Below are 23572 nucleotides of genomic sequence, written 5' to 3' on the forward strand. Positions count from 1 at the left end.
AAGCACTTTAGAACCTTTAACTGTACACAATGCAGTTGATTATTGTAAGTACGTAAGTATAATGTGAAAGGAAGATACATGTACTGTTAATGGAAGTGCTCAAATTAATTCGTGTAAAGAATAGTTCCACTAATCCTCAACTACATTAAAAGCTTTAGCTGGGAATCAGAATCAGCCAGTAAGACTCCTGAAGTTTGAGAGCTAAACTGTTCGTGTAAGCCACAGTTCCACTAATCCTCAACTACATTAAAAGCTTTAGCTGGGAAACAGCAAGTAAGACTCCTGAAGTTTGAGAGCTAAACTGTTCTATACTTGAAAGATTCCAACGATTGTGATGGGTAAAGAAGTTTCTTTTATAAGTTTCCTATAAAAATAAAAATAAAGATTTAAAAAATGAAATGGAAATAAAAACTAAAATGAAATCTCATCGAGGTTGACTTGTCCATAAAGAAATGAAATTCGTTCAACAAATTTGCTTCAGAGATGCTGAATAAATACAAAATATCAGAAAACAAAAATATTTCTGTTATATATATATAAAAAAAAAAAAAAAAAAAAAAAAAAAAAAAAAAAAAAAAAATAACAATTTTACAAACAGAAAACAACCCTGACCTATACTGGTGAATACACATCACAGCCTCTTTTTATACATACATATATTTATATATAATTATTTTTTGTTTTCTCCTAAATATAGTTTACATATTAGACCATTATTTATCTGTAATTATTTACAAGAAAAATATTTTAAATTTGTTTCAATAATAATTTCATGCATTTTTTTTTGTATACAATATATAATTTGCAAGCAAGAAATATATATATATATATATACACACACAAACTACAAGTTTTTGCGTAACATTCATAACATTTTCAAAGATTTTTTTTTGTTTTGTTTTGAATGTTAATTTATTCAATCTTTTGTTGACTGTCGCTTGAAAGTAAATTTTCCAAGCTTAAATCAGAGATTTTATCAGTTTAAACTGGGATAAATAATTTACTGTCAAAACCAAACCATTAAGTTATTACAAATTTACAAAATTAGCCGGATAAAACCAAGGCGTGGACCAACTAGTGCGGGCGATGGTGCTATCGCGTGTACATGTGGTGTAGTGCAGATTTCATTCTGGTCTTTGCCCATTTAATGTGTCAAAAAGTACAATTCCAGCAAAATAATTTGAAGTTTCTCTTTATTGGTTGTATGTAGTAAATGTGAAGTAGCTTTCTACGTGAAATAGCGAAAACTGCGTTATGTACTCTTTTCAGTACAAACCGAAAATGATGATATACTTCAAACAAAATAGTGTTTAAAAATATTATGTAAAAAAAGATGAAGAACTTGATCAGCAGTTGAATATAAATTAAAGCCAGAAAAAGAAAGGGATAACTTTTAAGGAATATAGGATGGAATGTACCATCGTTATATAGAATTTAGTTTTACAAAAGAATTTTCGCATAAGCAACCAAAGTGGAAGGTAAGAACAAGAGCAATAAGAAAATGATAACCCCTTGGAATAAAGTCATTCAAGAAAATAACTGGTGAGAAATCTCAATTAAATTTTGAATACTCAAAAGAAACCCACGGTGATTACTTTTGTAATTATCTGGAGTAAAAGTTTTTTAATAAAAGATGATTTAAAGAACAATATCATTCAGTGATATAGCTAACTGACATACAGCTACATTGATATAGCTAACTGACATTCAACTATCATTCAGTGATATAGCTAACTGACATTCAGCTACATTGATATAGCTAACTGACATTCAACTATCATTCAGTGATATAGCTAACTGACATTCAGCTACATTGATATAGCTAACTGAGATTCAACTAGCATTCAGTGATATAGCTAACTGACATTCAGCTACATTGATATAGCTAACTGAGATTCAACTAGCATTCAGTGATATAGCTAACTGACATTCAGCTACATTGATATAGCTAACTGACATTCAGCTAGCATTCAGTGATATAGCTCATATATAGCTAACTGACGACTTTAAACATTACTCAGAGCAAATTAATTATTACTATCCCGGCTATAATCCCCCCTAACACATTTATTTTATTCAATTCTGTTTGGTTCTGGATTCCATCCATTAAATTTGTCATCATCCTGCTCTAATCTAAGAACGTTTGAAAATACCAAATCTTACCAAATAAAAAATAAAAAAAGTTAAAGACCTAAAACACTTGTGCTTTTATGACAAAAAAATTATCAAAGCGCTATTCTGCACTGCGCAACCAGCAAGATTCAATAATAATTATTATATTTAATTTATTAGCCAAGAAGATCACCACTGAAAGCTCTCAATTACCTAGTAAAAACATTTTCTACTTTTTTTGAAATTTTCTTAATATGTTTCTATAAACAAAATAAAATAAGTAAAACTTTTGCCGAAGATTAATGTTTTACGCGATTTTATTAAAATTAATTTGAAAATAAAAATACAAAGAAAAGTAACAAAATTTATGTTGTGTCCCAAACTTCATTCTGCTTTAATTTACAGAAATTTTCTTCTTTTTTTTTCTATAACCTCTTTTAAAATGTCAAGGTAAGGTTAACGAAATTACCGGTCATATTTGGTACAAATGTTAATAGAAGTACAAATACTTGAGATTGAAAATAAGTTACATAATTATAGATGAATATAAGTAACAAAAGAAACAAAATTACTTGTCGGGAATGGAATATTTAAGGCTAAATTGGATAAATTTCTTCTTGATAATAAGGAAAAAAAAGTATTGCCTCTCTTTCTCCTAATTTCTCCATTCAATCAGATATGATAATAGTTAATTCAGACGATTTTAGCCGACTCTTAACATGGAGCAAACGTCCACAACGTGCGGGCCATAGGGAAAAAAAAATCTAAGGGCCATCAGCTGGATTCGAACCCGGGACCTCCACGTGAGAATCCAATTCGCTAGCCACATAGCTTCCCTCCGGCAATTGACCTACAACCCATCTCAGCTGATCAGCTTTAACATTCAGCTAACTTCGTGGCGCTTGGAATAATCATTATATTTCTATTTTTTTTAAAGCAGCAACGTACGACGTAATGCAATCAGTAAATGTAGTAATATGTGTTGAATTATTCTAAATGAACCTACTTAATCAAACTTTAAAGATGATTGAAAATCCGAAAGGAGCTAAAATAAAGTATAAAAAAATAAAATAAAATGTTTTGGCAAAGAAAAATCAACAGCATCGAGAAATTCACCAGCATTGCTGTCCCGTGATCATTAATAGGCATTAAAAAAACGTAGGGGCAAACTTACCGCTTTCTTTAACAAGTGCACAACCATTAGGAGCAATAAAAAAATTTGGGGTACGTATACGGGCAAAAAATAATTTCTGTCCTTTAAATATCTGTAGCATCAAATAATAATATTATTATTATAATATTTTATTATCAGTTAAGTCATTATATTACTACCTAATTATATATTTTTTTATTTTAATAGTTACGTTATAATTTATATATGAATAGTACATTTTGAACACAAAAAATAATTTAATTTACTAAATAGAAAAAATTCTGTACAAGTGTGGGTCGTAATTTTCTTTAATATTTTCTTAAAGGCCACATAGTTATACTTTTAAGGAAAGCTATCAAGGTTTTTAAATTTTAATGGGTAATTTAATTTTAATTTATAAAATTAAACAATGTTTTATTAGCCCTCACATATCTGATCTAAACACACATATTTTTAATATCAATAAATTTCTATTATTTATTCATTTTTACTAATATCCAAATGGTGAGTTAGTGTCTGTTTACAGTGGAAAGCTTTAGATGGCGGCCCACTAACAATTACAAGTTCGGAAACTTCAAAATTGCCACTGCTTTGAATGATTATTTAAGCCTAGAAATACTTGTAATAACGTATCTTGGACTTATTTAATTTACAACATCGTGGAAAAGGAGCACAGGGCCATCCTATGTAAGACTTATAAAACTATAAGAAGGGATTGGTAATAACAACATCGGAAGCCTAAAAAAAAAAGAGTAAATACTGGTCAGGACTAACATGAACAAATAAACAGTTCATAACAGTTCGTTTAGCAATAAGGAAAGTAAAGTAATCTGGCATGAGGGAGAGGTTTTCAAAGAATCCTATTGGTTTCAGAAAATCCAAATAGTTACCTCCTTTGAAGGCCGTAGACGCTTCTTTTATTTACATAATCTAAGTATCTGATACTAAAAATCCATGCTCTTCTTCACAAACTACTGGCGATCTGCTTATTTCTGGATATCTGGACCTCTATCTCACTATTCTTATTTGCAATGTAGAAAAAAACTAGCCTTACCAAACCATTATCATAAATTTCCTCCAGAACAAATAACATCACATTCTACCGCATGGTAGATCCTTTAAAATTCGTAACAATCAAGTAGTCATTGGCCAAATGAGAAAATTTAGATTATATCTTGAGAATGCAGAAAAGAGGTAGGTCGAATGATCCTACAGACGAATTCAGCTCATCGTACAGACTATTTAAATATATGAAGACCTGCATTCTACAAATACCCTGTCACTTTGAGACCAACCATAGATTTAGGATGGAAGTTAATATGACTTTATAACACCTACTTCCAAGTAATATCTAAAAAATATTTGATTCCTGCCAATGAATTGCCTTCTGACAACATTCCTCAAAACTGCAGTTTAATCAGATAGACCTAAAAACATACAGCATTAAATGATCCAAAAAAATATTCATAACAATAAAATAATAAGAAGTAATGTTAATATAACCGTTTCTGGAATCGTTAAATACATGTTGCATCTAGAGGAGAGCTTTAAATGCACGTAACTGCGTTACCCAGTGAATGCAGAGCCCTGCATAATAGTAGATATCTGGAAGTTTCAACCTTCAGGAAGGCAGGACGTTTTTAAAGAATACAACATAAATGTTCAGATACTTCGGTCAATTTGGTAAATATCTTTCTTTTTTGCCAGAGATAACCTTAATCTCAAATTATTTTGAACAGTACTGAGTTCATAAGGAGTTCTTGACATTACTTCCTTCCGCGTTTTGACAAAGCATTCGAAATAAATCTATATTTTCAGTAACGAACTGTCAATGTCTATATTTTAAAGCACTAACTTTTCAATATTGGGCAAACAGCTGTTATTTTGAAGACTTACGAGAAATATTTGTATTTTTATAAATGGGGGAGAAAATTACTACCCAATAGATCACAGTAGAGTTTCACGTTATTAATTTTTTATAAGATGCATTTAATAATTAGAATATTTTGTTTTTGTAAGAAAATTTTCAACTTTATGTTTATTACTTATTCTTTTTTTTTGCAGAGAACAAACAAACCAAAAGAAGATTTCCTAATTTTTGTACACATTTCTCAAATATACATACAAATGGTTTTATGTGAACTTTAAATTTATTTACAATATACTTTCAAATTTTACTCTCTTCTTATCAATTTACATATATGAAATATTTAAATTTCAGAAAAGGAAAAAATTCTACAAAATTGCCAATTACTTTTACAAAAACAAAAAGTAAAAGTTAATACTTTTGGTCGAATAAAGCTGAAACAACAAACAAAAAAGTTTATTTTAAAAAAATTTATTTTTATTCTCGCTTTTTGTCTTTCATATTTATATTTTGTTCATTTTTTTTTGTTTTGTTTGTCTCATTTAATTGATGAAAAAACCAAAATTTTATATACAAATATTTTCTGTCCAGTAAATGTATCAATTATTATATATATTTGCTGCTAGCAAATCTAATATATATTTAAAGTTATTACTATTAAATAGCTATTTTTTGCTGTTTTAGATCTTCTTATTTTATAAATATATAATTATGTATTTATATATATGTTGTAATACATAGGAAATATTTAATTCATTTGTTTTTTAAAAGTTTTTACATTATTTTGATAATTGTCAATGAAAAATCTGGACCCTTTTTAGTGCATTTGAATTTTATTTATATACTCATCATATATACTTTGTATAATTTATATATATGTAAGATATTTAATTTTAATTTCCACCCCCGTCTAGTTGTAATTCAACACGCATTATATATATACCTAACTAAAAAAAAAAAGCACTAGAGATTTTCATAAAAGATTTAACCTTTAATTAATAATGGAATTATTATTGATAACTTATGAACCACAAGTTACGTTCTGTGAAATTATGGATGTTAGTATTCGTAGCAATGCGCTTAAGGCACCTAAAGGATATATGAGTATAAATCTAGATAAATGTAATAAAAATATAAATGGACCAACCTTTCTCTGCGTCTTTTTATCATTTAGTTTTCTAATCCAAATTATGTTATGCAGTAAGAAATAAATATACCAAAATTAGATCTCTCACCGATGAGGGCATTAAGGTTTAGTGGAGGTGGCGATGAAATATAAAGAATTAAATAGGCACATTTTTGACACGATAGGCGATATGGTTATTTTAATCGCGAGATGATTTTTAAGGTCCCAATTTAGTGGTTTAACTTGTGACAAAAGGGGTTAGGTATCGGTAAGGTTGGTTAGAACGGCTGTCTCGTTTACGGAGCGTCTTTCTGAGTGAAAATTAGTTTAGGGTTGCAATGATGGTTTCAGAATGGATGGAAAACAGAGGTTTGGTTTGAGACAGCGACTATTTCTTTTCCAGGTATTAACTATGGTATTTGTAGTTGTATTTCGGTTGAACAGTACACGGAGCTCTGATTCTAAAAAGATCTCTATCTGCTCAGTTAGTCACACTGTGATTTGTGTCTTCTCAAAATTAGTACTGAAAGAAGATAGATAGATTCAACTATAGCGGCCTCAAGGATTAAGCCACTGCGACCCCTTTCGATCTATTGTGGGCTCCCACACTCTAGTGCTCGCCCTCCAGACCCGTCCGTTTAATCAGACTCTTAATTTTGGAGAGCGACTCCTGGGTAAAGCTCACAGGCCTTGGTTTTTTCTCCCCAAGAAGTAACACCCTTAGCCAGAGCCTTCCGGGCCAATAAATCTGCCACTTCGTTTCCCTTATGTCCTGAATGACCAGGTACCCAAACCAGAAAGAGCTTATTTTGGTCACTAATTTCCTTCAGGGCTCCCAGGCAGTCCCAAACCAGACTTGAGTTGACCTGGTAGGAACTAATAGTTCGTAGAGCAGCCTATCTTTCTGAGAAAATTACGATCTTAGAATTAATAATTCCTCGTCCAACATCCATCATTTGACACTCCTCTGTTCGGGGTAGGGATTTTATTAAAAACAAAAACATCCATATGGTCTTGAAGCTCAATAAATGCACAACTTTTTTTGTAATTGGGTGACCCCTTGATTTATTAATCATTGAAAAAATGTAGTTGGAAATTTTAGCAAAAATCATCGAAAACGAATTTTTCAGTGGGTTTAAGTAAAAATTGCATTGTTATAAGAAACGTTTGTGGCTCAGTATAGAGCAAATTTTTAGGAAATTTAATGCTCTTTCGTTTGGAATAAGCAGATTTGTTGTCGGATAAAGGATAGAAAAGTTACGGCCGTTTTTATGGTGAAAAACGCGACTATCGACGGAAAAGTTAAAAATGCAAATATCTTGGACATTATTGAGGATTGGGCCAGAGTATTTTTTTGCAGCCTTTGAGCTTCTGAATCACCTCCCGAAGTTTCGACCTCTCCTCCGTGTACACCCTGTATATCTGCAATAGGTATAGATTTAACAACACCTCCAAGGCCGCAGTAGGGGAGGTTCTCATGGCCCCAGTGACCATGAAGCAAGCCAAGCCTCCACTGATTGCCCGGACTCCTCTTACCTGCAAGGTTTTCGTCCACCAAGCGAAAAACGTCCATGGGTCTAATTACACTTGTATAGATCCAAAGTGTCATTTTAGGGCTCAAACCTAACTTTTTAATTATTTTTAAAATTATTATATTTAATTATATTTTTATTTAAAATTATATTTAGGTGGGAATTCTATGCGAGCCTTTGATCGAGATACTTGGTCTACACGGACAAGGGGATACCAACTTCCCCCCAAAATTGGTTGTTCCAATCCACTTAGATTGCTTTTCCTTGTGAAAGGGACAACCCTGGTTTTGTAAGGATTGATGGAGAGACCTTCCGCTCTACTCCATCTATCCACAATATTAAGAGCTCTCTGCATGCGCTCCGAAACTGTATAAGCGAATCATCCTTTAACTAACACTGACAGGTCCGTAACTGGAGAACGTTTCTTCTGGCAAGAATGTTTTTTTTTTTGGTCTAGGATTCACGAATTTTTTGTTCACGTGTCTTGGTCACTTGGACTTGCATGTCTAGCTTCTAAGGGGTGAACGGTTTCACAACAGAAGTCCTAAATGGATGAGGTAGACTGTGTATGGGATGAGCTAGACTATGTATGGGATGCTTGATTAGGGGTTCAGAAAGAATGATCACATTGATTTTGGGGACTGCCACGGTAATCTATCAGACTCACTCTTCTGGTTATTGTTTTGGATTTCTTTTAACAGCTGGTTCTCTTTTGAGAGTTTTTGGTAGTTACATTGTGTTTTCAGGTGAGATTAAGTTCACGATCTTCTGTTAGAACAATTTACGGTAGGTTGTTGTTCACCTTAAGGTTACTGTGTTATTTTTTTGTCAAGTCGGAATGTAAAGATCAGGATTGTTTTAGTTTTAGACTCATCTTAATTTGTAGTTTCCTTTAGGATAGATAGGATAGAATGTAGGCACAGAGCTGATTTGGATAGCGTAAGACTTGGTTTCACAGACCTCTGGTCTCTCTCGGCCTACAACAATATCAACAGTAAAGATTTCATCTTTCAGTTAAAATTAAAAATTTGAGTTTAAAAAAAATCTCTCAAAGCAATTGGCCCCATTAGCAGGAATTAGTAATTAGAATTACGAAATAAATAATATCTCTCTAATTATTTTAATTATGTACATTTCCCACAATCAAGTATTTTATCCCTTAATAAACATCTTTGGTAAAAGGAAAGAAAAGCGTACACTAATTTTACGAGCTATCCTTCAGATGCCTTAGAAAAAAATGTAATTTCTATAAATTTATAATTAACATAATCTGTTTATGTTATTAATGATTGATAAAATGAGTAAATATTTATAAAGTAAACTTCTTATTCGGTTAAATCAAAATCTAAAATTAGATTCTGGATAATTTTCAGTGATATGTACCACATAACAGTGTGAAGGACGAGACTCTTCAACAATATTCAAATTATCTAACAGAATCAGGTTCCTCATTTATTATTTGTTCATTTTAACTCGTTCTATGATTAACTACTTTATATATTATGATATCTAAATTTTCTTTTATTGTTATTTTTATGCCTTCTCTTAAATTCCAACGAATCAATAATATATTTTGCTTTTTTTTTTTATCAAAAAACAAAAATGCCAGATCAAATCTGTTTTAAAGCTCTACCCGAGTTTGACACTACAGTAAGAGTGGTTCCCTCTTCAATGCGTCTACAATTTAATGTTTAAATAATAACAGATAAAGACATAAAAAATAAAAATTAAAACATAAAAAATATATTTCTGTTTTCAAAAGTTTGTTTTATTAGTTTTCAAAAGCGAACGAATAGTTACCTATAGTTTATTACTATTTACAACTTTATATTTATTAGAAGCAATAAATACCTTATTATACTTTTATTACTCTATTAAGTACTTTATTTAATTTTATATATATATATAAAACAAACTAAGAAAATAGGACTTATCTCTTGCCACTTTTTTCTTTTTAAAATATTAAACAATGTAAAAATCTTACTTACAAAAAACACTAAATATTTTTTGTTCCCTAAGTTACCACAATTTAGTCAGTATTGTGTTATGTAATGCTGGATTGTTGAAAATAAAATATTATCTCTTCACATGTGTCTTACCCCTGAAAATGGATATATCAATTACATTAAATTTTGCACAACTCACATTCTTATAATTTTAGATTTAAAAGCTTTTACTAAACATAATTCTATCTAATTGGAATTATAATCAATTCATTTTTTCTCCTGAGGAAGTAAGTCTATACAAGACTTCATCAATATATTTATTGTTTTGTCAAAACTTAGTTCATTTGAAAATAAATAATATAATTATTTTGTTTGATTTCAATAAATTCTTGATAAAGGACTTTGTCACGTTTGCTTCCCCAAACATTTATTTCACATGTCAATAAAACTAAGATGAGATAAATTTAATCGAGGATTTATCAACTCAATGAGTTATAAACATACACTGGCATAGAATTCAATTCTACTGCAATCTGAAAAAATGAAAGTAAGTTCTGGATAAATAAAAAAGACATGCAACTTTAAACTAAACTTACCATAACGATTATTAGAGATATTGGGCGGTGCAGACTGCTGAGAATATTCCTTGGATCAGAGCCACTTGTTGGGCATGACTGAGGTCTGCCTGGCCTGAGAGGGTAATCTCCGCCCCCACATCAGGTTATATCATACGACGGTGCCCTGCAGACCGCCCGCACCGCCCTCAGAACCCGCACCGCCTCCACTACCCACCAACAGGCCTGTATTGCTGGACATGGACGGCGAAGAATTCTCTTCCGGCGGTGTTACCTCCAATCCTATACTACCATTCAATGCTATCTTTATGCCAGATGTCTCAACTGGAAGAGGTGTCATCATCTAAGGAAAGAACACGTAATCTTTATTTGTTAAAGTAGGTTGGAAATTATATGTGATGTTATATTGGAAGTTATATGTGATGGCGACAAACAAGTGTGTTGGGTTAAAGTGTGGCTCACATTATTAACCAAATAATCTGGTTATATCAGTCGACGGTGCCCTACATATCGCCCGCACCGCTCTCAGAACCGGCCTAACCCACTACCAACAGGCCTGTATTGCTGGAGATGGATTGATTGAATGGAATATTTGGATTGGTGGTGACAAACCGTTCCAGCTATCCACCACTATATTGAAAGCTGTTAATGATATGAGAACCAGTTTGAACTAAATAGTTCCAGTAAAACTGAAAATAGTAATTGCTCTTTTCTAAGCTCATCGTTGACCAATCATTACTTGTTTACACAGTAATTTCTTCGCTGCAAACTAACTTCACATTTGCTGATGGTTTTGCTGTTCGATTTGCAATCAACCCACAATAGATAATCTTCATCTCTTCATGACTGCGTGTCCACTTTTTGCCCATTTTAGATTGAGATTTCTAGACTTCTTTCTATATTTCTATATATTTTCTATTTCTGCAAAACGGTTGATACTGTTCCAGTCTAATAAAGTTTCGATGCACATGCTATAATTACAGAATGTTAGTTTTAAACGAATTCAATTAATAGTTTCCAACGAGAAATTAAGATGCACAACAAAAAGTAAAGTAATGCCTATTTTTACAGGGCGGGCTTTACGCCCAACTACCAATTAGGTGTCGAGGACCGGAGACAATTAGCAAACATACTTTACTATTATGTTCTCATTTGTACATTAAATAAAATCCAAGGCCTAGACCGGGAATCGAACCCAGTACACTACAATACATATTAGCTTTGCAAGTCTCTCTTCTAACCGCTCGGCTATCGTGGCGCATCTCTCCCTCTTTAATATTATCTAGTCTGTATTATTTAAAAATAGTTTATTTCTTTAATTAAGCGAAATTTGTAGTGTTTTTCCACTGATAATGAAAATATAGAAGTTAGACGACGTCCGTAATCATAAGATGACATATTAAAGCATGATGAGGAAGGATTTCTGTGAAATATCAGATATTCGACCGGACACAAGTACAGGATCAAGAATTTCTTACTCTGAAAGAAACCTTTTGTGTGTTTTTTTACAATATTTATTTTTCGGAGGACGTTTATTTTGTTCCCAAAAATCCTGGCACAAAAAACTTATGAAGAAGGCAGTTTCTAGCAATAATTTCTCTGAAATGAACTGAACTGATGTTTTTTTCAACGTAAAATTCAGAACTTTATATGAGTACATTAAAAGCAGATATGTGCTTCATGTTCAACTTCATACATAAAGTTCCTTCAAGTTAGATGACAGTCGCGTTAGCAAACTGTTATCTGATAATACATTGTACGAGGTGTGTTCAAAAAGTAACGGGAATTTTCGTTTTTTGAAAAAAATATTTATTTATTCATCTACATTAATATTGTCGCCTTCAAAGTAGTTCCCTTCACATACAATACACTTGTGCCAGCGCTTTTTCCAATCCTCGAAACACTTCTGAAACTCGATCTTTGTGATAGCTTTCAGCTCTTTCAGCGATTCGCTTTTAATGTCATCTATGCTTGTAAAACGACGGCCTTTTAATGTTCTCTTTATGTTTGGAAATAGAAAAAAGTCACATGGAGCCATGTCTGGCGAATATGGAGGCTGGGGCATCGTTAAAGTTTTGTTTTTGGCCAAAAATTCACGAACAAGCAATGAAGTGTGAGCAGGTGCATTATCGTGGTGCAAAATCCATGAATTGTTTTGCCACAAATCCGGGCGTTTTTTTCGGATTGCTTCTTCACGCAAACGGCGTTGAACTTGTAGGTAGTACTCCTTATTGATTGTTTGACCTTGTGGCAAGAATTCATGATGCACTATGCCATTAAAATCGAAGAACACAGTGAGCATAACCTTCACATTCGACCGCACTTGTCGAGCCTTTTTCGGTCTTGGCGATCCAGAATGCCTCCACTGGGACGATTGAGCCTTAGTTTCGACATCATATCCGTAAACCCATGTTTCGTCACCTGTTATAACACGTTTCAGTAGATCCGCATCGTTGTCGACTTCATTGAGTGACTCTTGAGCAACTTCCATTCTCCGCTGTTTTTGTTCGAAATTCAACAATTTTGGAACAAATTTTGCTGCCACACGTTTCATACCCAAAACATCCGAAAAAATTTCATGGCATGAGCCAATTGATATGGCAACATCATCAGCGACTTCTCTGATTGTGATTCGGCGATCGTTCATAACCATTTCTTTCACTTTTTTCACGTTTTCATCGGTTGTTGATGTGCTTGGACGTCCAGGTCGTTCGTCATCTTCAACGTTTTCGCGGCCATCTTGGAAACGCTTGTACCACTCGTAAATCCTTGTTTTACTCATAGCAGACTCACCATATGCCTTTATTAACATTTCACGCACTTTATTTCATTTTTTACGCAAAATTTAATACAAATTCTTTGATCCATTTTTTTTAACAAACAAAAATCGCCAAGCTCGAAAAACACGTCTAACCTTAACGGCTGCCACTTAAGAAGTAAACAATGAATATTACTGAAAATTTTATCGTACTTCAGGGGCATGTGTACCAACATAATAAAAAAAAAAATTTTACAATGAGACTCTCCAAACCCGCGAAATTTAAAAATTCCCGTTACTTTTTGAACACACCTCGTATTTCCTTAAAAATAAAAACCACGCTTTAGTAAATGTATACTTATATTAACAACAACAAACTGATCACTTACAGGATAATGGCCAATACCAATTTCTTCTAGGCTGCTCTTCCTCATTGACAGGCCTTGCCGCAAGGAATTACTTCGTCTCAATAGAATATCATCCACCACCCTCAATGAATTTGATCTAGGGAACAATTAGAATCGTATTAATTTTAAGAATTTGAAACAAATCATCATTGATGGGTCCAGGTTGAGGAAATTTAAAATGACTGAATATCATTTTGATTTGGTGACTTTCCAGCTCATAACAAAAAATCTGATAAATTTTCAATAGATAGATTAGCACGCGTGTTTGCAAAATTTGGCATTGTTATTTACAATTTTCTTCACAACGAAATGAAAAATAAGAAGAATCAGCATTTTTCTGTTAAATTACATCTTTTTTGAACAAATATAACTCGTATTCAAAATTAAATTAAACTTTTTCATTCAAGTTAAACATTTTTTCTACCAAATAATTTTTTTCCCAACAAGAAATTTACTTTCATTCAGTACTTAGGACCACTTAAAGTGTCGGAGGTAATGGGGTATACCAAGATAGCAAGATAAAGATGCAGTGTTTAAAAAGAGTTAATGTTGGTCAAATAATAAAAAATAAAATATTAAAAAAAAAAAAAATTAAAATAACAATTACCTTCCCCTGAATGTGGCAGCAACAGTTGGAGAGTCAGGTAAGCTAAGACTGTTCGCTTTTGTTGTCGCTAGAGGTGGAGCTCTAACTGGAGGTGGAAAATATTGCCCAGAACCTCTTCTCGAAGGGCAAGCAGCTCCTCCAGTGCCACCGGCACCAGTCCCTGTTCCGCACAATAGGCTCGTTGAACAGAAACTTATGTTTGATTTCCTACGGGAATTGTGTCTTTCAAACGTTTTCTGAGCAGAAAAAGGGCTCGGACGGATCAAATAGCTGGAAATAAAACATTATTATGTAGCTAGTTCAAGATAAATAACCTCTTGGAGGAGTAACCTTAATTTCTTTTTCAGAGAGATACACGGTAATAAATTGTGGTTACAAATAAATTTAGTACGATCTGACACACAACAAGGTTGGAATTGCATATTTTCTGTTGCATGTAAAATGAGCTAGAATGTAGGACCCAACTGTATCCGCCCACTTATTGTTGTGGAAGTGAATATCTACAATATTAAAGTCAATTTCATTTTCAGTTAGAATCTAAACTAATAATGTTAAAAGAAATTTGTGTGAACTTTATTACTCCATGTATGTTTTAATTTTAAAAAATTATTGCTTAAACTATTGAAAAATTATCTATTGTTCATTTAAATATAATCTAAAATGTTAATGGAAAAAGAAACATTCACATACATTATATCACCTTCCTCCAATTTCAGATCACAACTTGGATTTATAATGACATATGACAGAGATGATCTCTTTTCAGATACATCATCATAATCAATAGAGGGTAAATTTAATGATTCCATTCTTGATCTGACAAGATTGGCAATTTCCGCACGCTCAATCATCTCTGTATGATTGTCTTTAGCTTCATCGCCAATATTGATGGAATACTGTAACCAGAACAAATCAAAACAATTGTTATTAAAAAGAATTGATGGTAAATGATTATTTATGTAAATTTTATTGACATTCGAAATCACATTCAGAGAGTTGTCAAAATTGAATGAATCTCTCCTCAAGAGAGACTGGACTGATGAATGTTTTTCTTTCTTCAAAAAACATTAGGTTACCATTATTTTCCACGACCACCAGAATTTAAATAAAATTTATTTTTATAATATTAACTTGATTCAGATATATAAAAGACACTCTTAGAAAATTCAAAGCAAATTGTTCTGTATTACAAATCTCATTTTAACAACGGGAGTGGATAATAGTTCTGGCGAGAAAAAAATAAATGAAATAGAAAATTAAGCTGAATAATTATTTTGTGAAGCCAAGCTTAGTTAATAACTATAGAAAAGCATTTATAAATGGACTTCGCATGCAGCTCCAATTAGGAAACATTCACGGCGAAAGAGTAGATGACTATCAACGACGGACGAAATTCATCCTGAAGATCAATTCAAAACAATTTGAAATGGGATGAAAGTAAAACTAACGTTAACGAAACCAGTGTTTTGGTCTGTGATAATATTCCAATAAATCGATAATTACATTTTTCCTCTTTCATTTTGGATCTTTTCCAAGCTGAGATTTAACAATAATAGACTTAATTTTTATCCCTTTGGTCACGCTGACTCGCCAGATTTAGTTGAATTGCAGTTAATAAGTGCATGAGATAAATACTGAATTAGATTATTATGAAAATATATAGGACTACAATCGCATACTATTGGGTAGATGCTAAACTCTTGCCGTTCAATTTCTGATTTTTTTTTGCAGGATAATATTGACGGCATAGGTAAAAGTTTGTGAAAGAAAGCATAACTGGTGCCTTGATCTATCTGAACCGTATTAAGTTGTATGGTTTTGGCAACAAGTTTGTCTGATGCAGTCCTACAATACGGAATACAAGTAGCCTGTCCTCCGATATATTCTATTCACTGGCTACTTCCGAATGCAGATCCTTTCAATTAATTCGATATAGGAATCCTGTTTCTAGTGACAATTTTATCATAGATTCTTTAGAAGCTTCTGTCCAACTTCTATCAATAATTAAGTCAAAGTTGGTAGGAAGGAAATTGTCAGCAACGATCTTCAGCAAAATATTTTGGACGTCCACATCATCAAAACAATTTAGCTGAAGGTGCAAACATTAATATGCTATTTCAACAAACAGCTACTGCTTCTGGTATCTTTCTAAGAATTCCATCAGAAACTTGTCATTAAGTCTCATTTCTTGCATCTGTCTAAAAAAACATTTTAAGGGCACTTTGCCTTCACCGCCATTTCCTTCTCAGGACACGGACAGTCCCCTTAATAAAAATACAAAATCTCCGTTACTAAAGTAATAGATTTCAGATATGTCACAGCTATTCTGCAAATGGCCATATTTAGAGCATCTAACGATTAAAATTTTTCTATTTTTTTTAATAAATTAGCGCCATCTAATTTTTTTTTAATAAAATAGAAGCTGACATTCGGTAGTGTGATTTCTCATAACCATTCACCAATATTTGCGTAATCGCCTCTAAAATAACTCTAGCACCTAACAGGTTACATTTTTTAAAATTTTTTGGAAACCTTTTCGAGTAATTTTGTTCTTTTCCTTAGTGTGGAAGGTTACTTGGAGCTACACAGTTTCCCTATATTTTTTCATCTATACAACAGCAATAGTTGTAATAATTGAGAAGATAATATAGCCAAAAATTTGGTTTTGTTGAATAATTTTCAATTTAACATGTTTTCTGGTTTTGTAGCTTGATCAGATTTTCGGAATATGGCGCACAACCTAGGAAATAATATTAAACATAGATATCTTCACTTCGAGTTGAAGTAATAGTGGGATGTGGTTTACATTGAAATGTTGAGTTTCGAACACCTTAGCGCCCTCTAAGAGGGGTCTCCTCCTCCTCCTCCTCATATTTAATGTACTTCGAGAAAACAGAAGGTTTATCTAAAATAATTTTCAAGGAGTAAAACAAAGAGAAAGTAATTTTTGTTTTAAATGGAATGCGAGAGTAATTCCATTTACTCGATAAGTTCATTTCCACTCCTTTTATTTGGTCAAAAATTAAAAAAAATGTGGGAAACGAATCTAATCTCTGTAGAAGGGTGATCTCGCTCAAGAGGTCTTCTGAGGTTACAGAATCGGATTCATCCTACATACGTAAAGCAATAATTGTGTAAGAATATGCTCTATAAATTATTGACGGTTTTTAATAGTGGTACGATTCCCATTTTTAACAGTGTAGGATTACAGTACTGGTGAGGGAATGCTTTTAGTAAACCAAGTTGTTACAGAGAATTAGTAAGTCGTCATTATGAAATGAAAGAGTGAGTATGGTAAGTATTACTAAGTAAGCAGTGAACTTAAAGAAATAGTTACCTTGCAAACATTGGTTCTACGAGAGTTTTAGTTGAATTTTAGTTCTTTGAACTTCAAAATTGAATTATCTGTTGTTCTATAAGAATTGTTGATTTGGCGGTTTCCTCTTCCGCCATACAGATACAGAGTGTATCGAAACAATGTTTTTTTTTGTTTTTTTTAAACTTGTTGCAACTAGAATTTTGGAAAGTACGTTTAAATAAATTTGTATATTTCTTCTTCATGCGCTTGTAAATGTAAAATAGCTATGGAAATACTAGTAATTGAATTAATCAGAGCAAACTAGCGCAGAAACCTACCCCGATGGGGAGGACCAACAGGAGCAGCACCCTCAACCTGACAAGGTACAACCAGGTGAGTACGACCTGGCCAAATAGTTTATTAGCAGAAGAAATGGGTGTGTCGTTCGTAGACCCCTTAGTAACAATGATGTAGCTGATCCACGCGCGATTTAAGAAACAATAAGGGGTTCTTGTTGGCAAGAGCAAGTACATGGTTAAGGCCGAGTGAAGCAGATATTTACTACTAACTTTTCTCCCATTTATGCCCTGTTTTAGAAAAGAAACTGTTTTAAGAGTACGTATGTACAATAATTGTTTGGCTCGGTTATAAACTAAAAATGTGAAGCATGTTTCTAGGCGGAAGAGAGGCACTCAAATATGTACAGATACTGTATGTAGTCGGCAGCTCGACGTATCTTGTCAATGGAATTTGATTGCTTGTTGTCAGCAGGAGCCGGCATTCAGACAATACATATCTCGTAATTGCACGTTAGTAGCCGCAATTAACATAAAAGTGATCTTGGCGGCAAGAATACCTGGAAGTCACAAGGCGGCCGTTTTTTGGCTTAAAGCTTGGAGACCAGCGTACTCGGAAGTCACGTGGCAGGCCCTACTTAGCTTAAGGCTTGGAGGTGGAGCCTAGTACAGTACGTAAAATATATTTACCGAATGAAATTGAAGCTCATATTCATTCTTTTTATTAATTTGCAGTTTGCAAAATTTAAAAGGCATCCCCAAATTTCTGACGAACGTTTTGGCATATAATACAGCTGCATCATAATCATAATCCTCAGGGCATGTCTGACTGACACTGCACGCGTCAAAACTATTCTACAATTAAATTTCATTTTGAGCTAAACCAATATTCCATAAATGATGAACTTACAGAACAATTTAAATATGAATTAAGTAGGAAAAAATTGTGATCAGTTCAACAAATATGGGCAAGAGGTAGTTAGTTGATTGTACTAGTAGCGATATTAATTTGAAATCCCAAGCCTTAATTGTTACAATTAGTTGAGACGAAATAATCAAAAGAGAAAGTTTTTTTCAATGTTTCTAATTTTTTAAGAAAAGTAGATGATCTAAAGTTAAAGTCGGAGATGATGAAATATGTGATAACGCAATTCCTGAATATGGCAGACATTGAAACTGATGCCAGACTAGAAGAAGCCAGGAAAACAAAAAATGAAAGGAATATCCTCTTATTTAAACAATCAATGCGAAGAAGTAATTGAATTGAAAAAAAATCACAAAAAGTCCAAGCCGATCGGCTGTTGAAACAAAATTTGGAAGATAGTAAAGCAAATTTAGCTACTTCAATTCATCCGTATTTGAATAATTCATACGTAAGCAAACTCTACAAGTCAAAAGTTACAACAAAAAGAAGATGGCAAATAGAAGCTTTAAAAGTAACGCTTCAAAAATCAGGGGATGTAAGAGAAAACAGGAATACACCCTATATGTGAAAGGGAAAAAACACAAATGACTTGAGTTCTGTGACATCTGTTGTAAACGATGATCTGTTAAATTTACAAGTAGATACCCAAAAGGATATGTTGGTATTTTAGAACGAAATAGAGAAAATACGTCCGACAGAAGTTAATACCAACGAAGTGCCACCAAAAATAAAAAACAAGATGGGGACAAGAAACACCGTGCACGATTCACACCACTTGGGATTTAGTAACACTTTTAGCATCCTACAAGAAAGATATAAGGAATCAAATAAAGAACCCGAGTAAACTTCATTTCGTCCCAAATACTTGAATTGAACTCTAATCGTCACTTATATAATATATATTATATATATAAAATGCACTATTTAAAATGTCAAACTCGGTTTTCTACATTCGTACTGTTAAATTTTTATTTAATTTAACCAACCTGTTCAGTTAAATTTAGGCAGAAATTCTTTAAAAATTTCAATAGAAAGTACTTAGGCTATATTCATTCTTTAAAACCAACTAATTAATACCTCTTTTCAGGCATAAAACGAATACACAAAAAGCAAGCTAATTATTTATTTATATTTTTTGAAAAGAATATATTATTTTTTGGACGGCATAACGATGGAAGCCAAGTCAAAGAAGAGCTCTAGAAGTTTTTTGTGCACAACATTAGAGCTAAACAAGGCCCAACATTGACTTAAATAGCGATAAAATCTAAACGCAGAAGCGGCTGCCAACATTCCAGTCCTGCGCGCTATGTAAAGCAAAAGTTGGGATTCATATACAATTTAATTTTTGCTTTTGGGTAGGGAGAAATTTTTCTGTACACTTTCTACGTGAAATACAGGAGTATAAATATTGAACATAACTTATCTGTGTAATCAGACATGTTCTACTTAACATATAGTTTTAATATTTAAGTTTTATTTTTATATAATTACATTCTTTGAAGGAAGAATTCAGAAAACAGTATTATCTAATATGCAAACTCGGATAATTCAATTAATTCTAAGAAATACCGGAAATACTGCCAAAATATTACAATAAAACAGGAAGTTACTTAAGTCGAAGAAGTCAAAAATAAAATAAAAAATATATAAAATTACGAAAAACAACTGCTTTAGAATTTTAACTAAAGTTGAAAAATTGTAATTAATTAAATAAATACATTTTCATTTTAAATTTAACGCTTAAGATATGATATTATTTATGGTAAGTGAGATAGATAAAATTTGAGTGCTCAGAACAAGAGAAGATAAAAGAAAAGTACTGTTGTCCTTATTTTGGCAATCAGCACCGGTGCTACAACGAAAGGAATTCCTTTATAGCTAGCACAAGATGCTTTTTTCATAAAAGTGGTTTTTATCGTCCACTTTAACTGTTTTTCAGTTAAAGTTAAATCCAGATATAATATTTGTAACATTATATAATATTTACAATATATATTTAAAATGAAAAATTCCTATAGTTAATAATTGTTCCATTTGATAACAAAATAATTTAAATATAGTTAATCATTTTAAAAACAAAAACAATGTCTTCCAAATTCAACAGTAACTACAAAAGAAGTTGCATTTAAAAACAACATACTTCAAAATGCAATAATATATATATTTTGAATATAATAAATGCTTTATCATGCCAATATGGTGCCTTATATCTTAGAAACGTTCTTTGCCCAAAATATCTAACATTAATTTCTTTTTAACTGATGCAATGACCAAACAGAGGCAAATAGAAAAATGGTGTTACTTGTAAAAACAGGTGCTTTTAGAGAAATGCAATAAAACGACAAACCAAAAATACATATTTACTCTATGCCATTTTGAGATCTGCTTTGGAAAATATAAAATTAGATTTAATTCTACTTGATAAAACGTCAGTATACAAAGTGGAAATGAACATAAATATTCCAGAAAATTAATAAAAATTATAGACAAATATTATATGAAGAAATTTTTTTTATTGTTGAGAAATATGCTTGCAGCAGACTGCAATCTGTTGCAGCAAGTGTATTTGGTACTGGTCGAACTTTCAACAATGTCCGCTCAAAAAAGAAAAGAAAAGCAATTCACTAATTTTCTTGAAATAGTTTTGACAATACATCCACACCGAAGGGTGAAGAATTTCCCAAAAAAATATCTAAGATGGTGATGTAACGGTCCACAACAAAATGCCAAATCAACTACTGCCAACTTCAGCAGTAATCTCAGGCAACTTGACTAAGTTATATGAATATGAATTTGGAATCATCAAACGGCTATGTTCTGTAAGGGAAAAAGGTCCTGTTATTACAATCTCAAGAACAAAGTTCATGGTGTAAGGGACAGCTGTGTTGGAAAGTAAATCTCTGGATGGGTGCCAGAAAAAAAAAATTCAGTCAAAAACTATTTCTCTTAATATAACTTAATGAATCAAGCCCTGAAAATATGGAGCAGAAAACATTTGGCAATGTAGTATGAAGGAAAACAGCTATTACTGTCCGCAATTACGGATCCCATCTACTGATTCATGTTAATCTTTATGTCCATATTAATTGACGCTATTCAAGAATAGCTTCTTCTGCACTATTTTCAATTTCAAAGTGTACGAAATATTGTATTAGCATTATTATAGCATTCTCACAGCTTAAGATAATCATTAAAGTCTGAAAAATCTGCTTATTATCACAGTTAAACTCTTCATCTATTAAAGAGAGACTTTGTTTTGTTTTATCATTATGACCTACCCCATCAAACTTTTATAGCAAAAAGCAAAAAAATCCTGAACAGTTAAAAATATCCAAAAATCAATTAAAACAAGTGCAACTTATTTGAACTTGTGTATCTCTTCTTTCAATAATTTGTTAGTCTTTTTTGAGAATGTATGTTGTTAGATAATTGAAACTCACCATGGAGTGTTGAACTGCGTTGGTGGTGGCACAGTTAGTTGGTAAAGGTTGGTAGGCCATGCTTCCGTCCGCAGAACAAGGCTCCTTATTCCATCATGCACAGTAAATGTGTAAAGAACGTTTCACATCAACAAGAAGAGTACAAATAGTAAAGAAGTTTTTGAAGAAAATAGATGTGAATTATAGAATGATATGATTCTTTTTTTTTCTTAATAAAGATTTTCATCATTATTGGAAAAAATAAATTAAAATAAACTACAAGCTCAGATTAATGAGTTCAAAGTTTTTTAATTCGTTAAATCTAAGAAAAAGGGTATAAGGGTATAACTAGACAAACTTAAAAAAAAAAAAAGTGCTAGTAATGATGGTATTCTATTGGAGGAGACAAATAGGTCAAGATATAAGTACAGTCAAGCCTCCCATAAAGGACACTCTCACTAGCGACAACCTCCATTTACGGACAGTTTTTGGATTTCCCCGTTTTACCCCTATACACTTTTTATATAAAAGAACCTCCGTCTAACGGACACTCTACATAGCTACCGCGGACATTGATTTTGGGGAACAGATTAAATGTTTCACCTCCCACCAACGACCACCTTATTCTTAACAGTTCGTTTGACGCGGTGATAAAAAGAATTATCCCCTCTCAAGTTTTTGTTTTTTCTGTTTTTTTTCCCTAAAGTTTCCTATATAAGCTCCATACATCTTGTACCATTGTAATCATTTTTCAATATAACTTTGGACGAACAATATTATTTTTTCCGATATGTCTCTCAAACGAAAGTGGTTAACTCTAGAAGAGAAAATAAATATGTTGGAAGATTTTGCAAAAACCAAATCCAGCCATCGTCAACTTGCCGAAAGATTTGTTCTATTTTTCTAATAATAGATGATAGTATGATGATAATTTTACCATAAATCATTATTGTTAAGAATAAATGTGATGATTATTATAAAAATTGGTATAAAGATGATTAATTAAGTCAATAATAAGTAGTTTTTGATACATTTTTTGGATAGTTAAGAAAAACTTGATGCATATCATATAGCTAAATAATTATGCAATTATGCACGTTTTTAAATCTATTAATAATAAACAATTTTTAAATAGATGTTTGGAAAAAAGCCCATATTTTTTCATTATGAAACTTGCCTACCTCCTTCTAACGGCCACGTCCAAACAGCGGCCACTTTGCTTTCCCCCGCCAGTGACCGTTATTGAGAGGTTCGACTGTATATAGGAAATTAAATGAAGCAAGATTTGTTAAAAGAACTCTAGTCGGGTGAGATTAATTATTACAATTTCATGCAAGAAGTGCTCGACTCAAATAGTTATATCAACAGTTGAGATTCTGGTTTTAAAATGGTTTAATCTATTGTGGTTTGTTTAAAAGGTTTGAAAATTGTAAATGCACAATTCGAGTAAGAAACACAATGTAAATGGAGTTTTATAAAATGGTGTAGTAAACAAAGTCCAAGTCTGAGATTTGGATCACTATTTTATATAAATCTCGTAAATTATAGCAT

The 23572-nt window shown here is 32.2% G+C and overlaps 1 protein-coding gene across 15 annotated transcripts in view; it reads right to left on the reverse strand.

Annotated features, from left to right (window-relative positions):
* Positions 1–552: 552 nt before the first annotated feature.
* SLO2 (slowpoke 2) overlaps positions 553–23572 on the reverse strand; it is a 508183-nt gene continuing 485163 nt past the window's right edge. For 11 of the 15 annotated variants that reach the window (XM_074118329.1, XM_074118338.1, XM_074118335.1 and 8 more), the window contains 7 exons: positions 22043–22126; positions 20967–20984; positions 14774–14979; positions 14084–14353; positions 13459–13573; positions 10333–10654; positions 553–9891 (listed from right to left, as the gene is read on the reverse strand). In XM_074118329.1, coding sequence (XP_073974430.1) covers positions 10463–10654; positions 13459–13573; positions 14084–14353; positions 14774–14979; positions 20967–20984; positions 22043–22126 — 885 coding nt within the window. In that variant the 3' untranslated portion in view covers positions 553–9891; positions 10333–10462. The remainder of the gene's footprint in view (positions 9892–10332; positions 10655–13458; positions 13574–14083; positions 14354–14773; positions 14980–20966; positions 20985–22042; positions 22127–23572) is intronic. The other 4 variants (XM_074118331.1, XM_074118339.1, XM_074118337.1 and 1 more) reach the window with 2 other exon arrangements.

This window comes from Rhodnius prolixus, unplaced genomic scaffold, assembly GCF_049639745.1.
Source record: "Rhodnius prolixus isolate KJV_2025 unplaced genomic scaffold, Rpr scaffold_2, whole genome shotgun sequence".
Lineage (NCBI taxonomy): Eukaryota > Metazoa > Arthropoda > Insecta > Hemiptera > Reduviidae > Rhodnius > Rhodnius prolixus.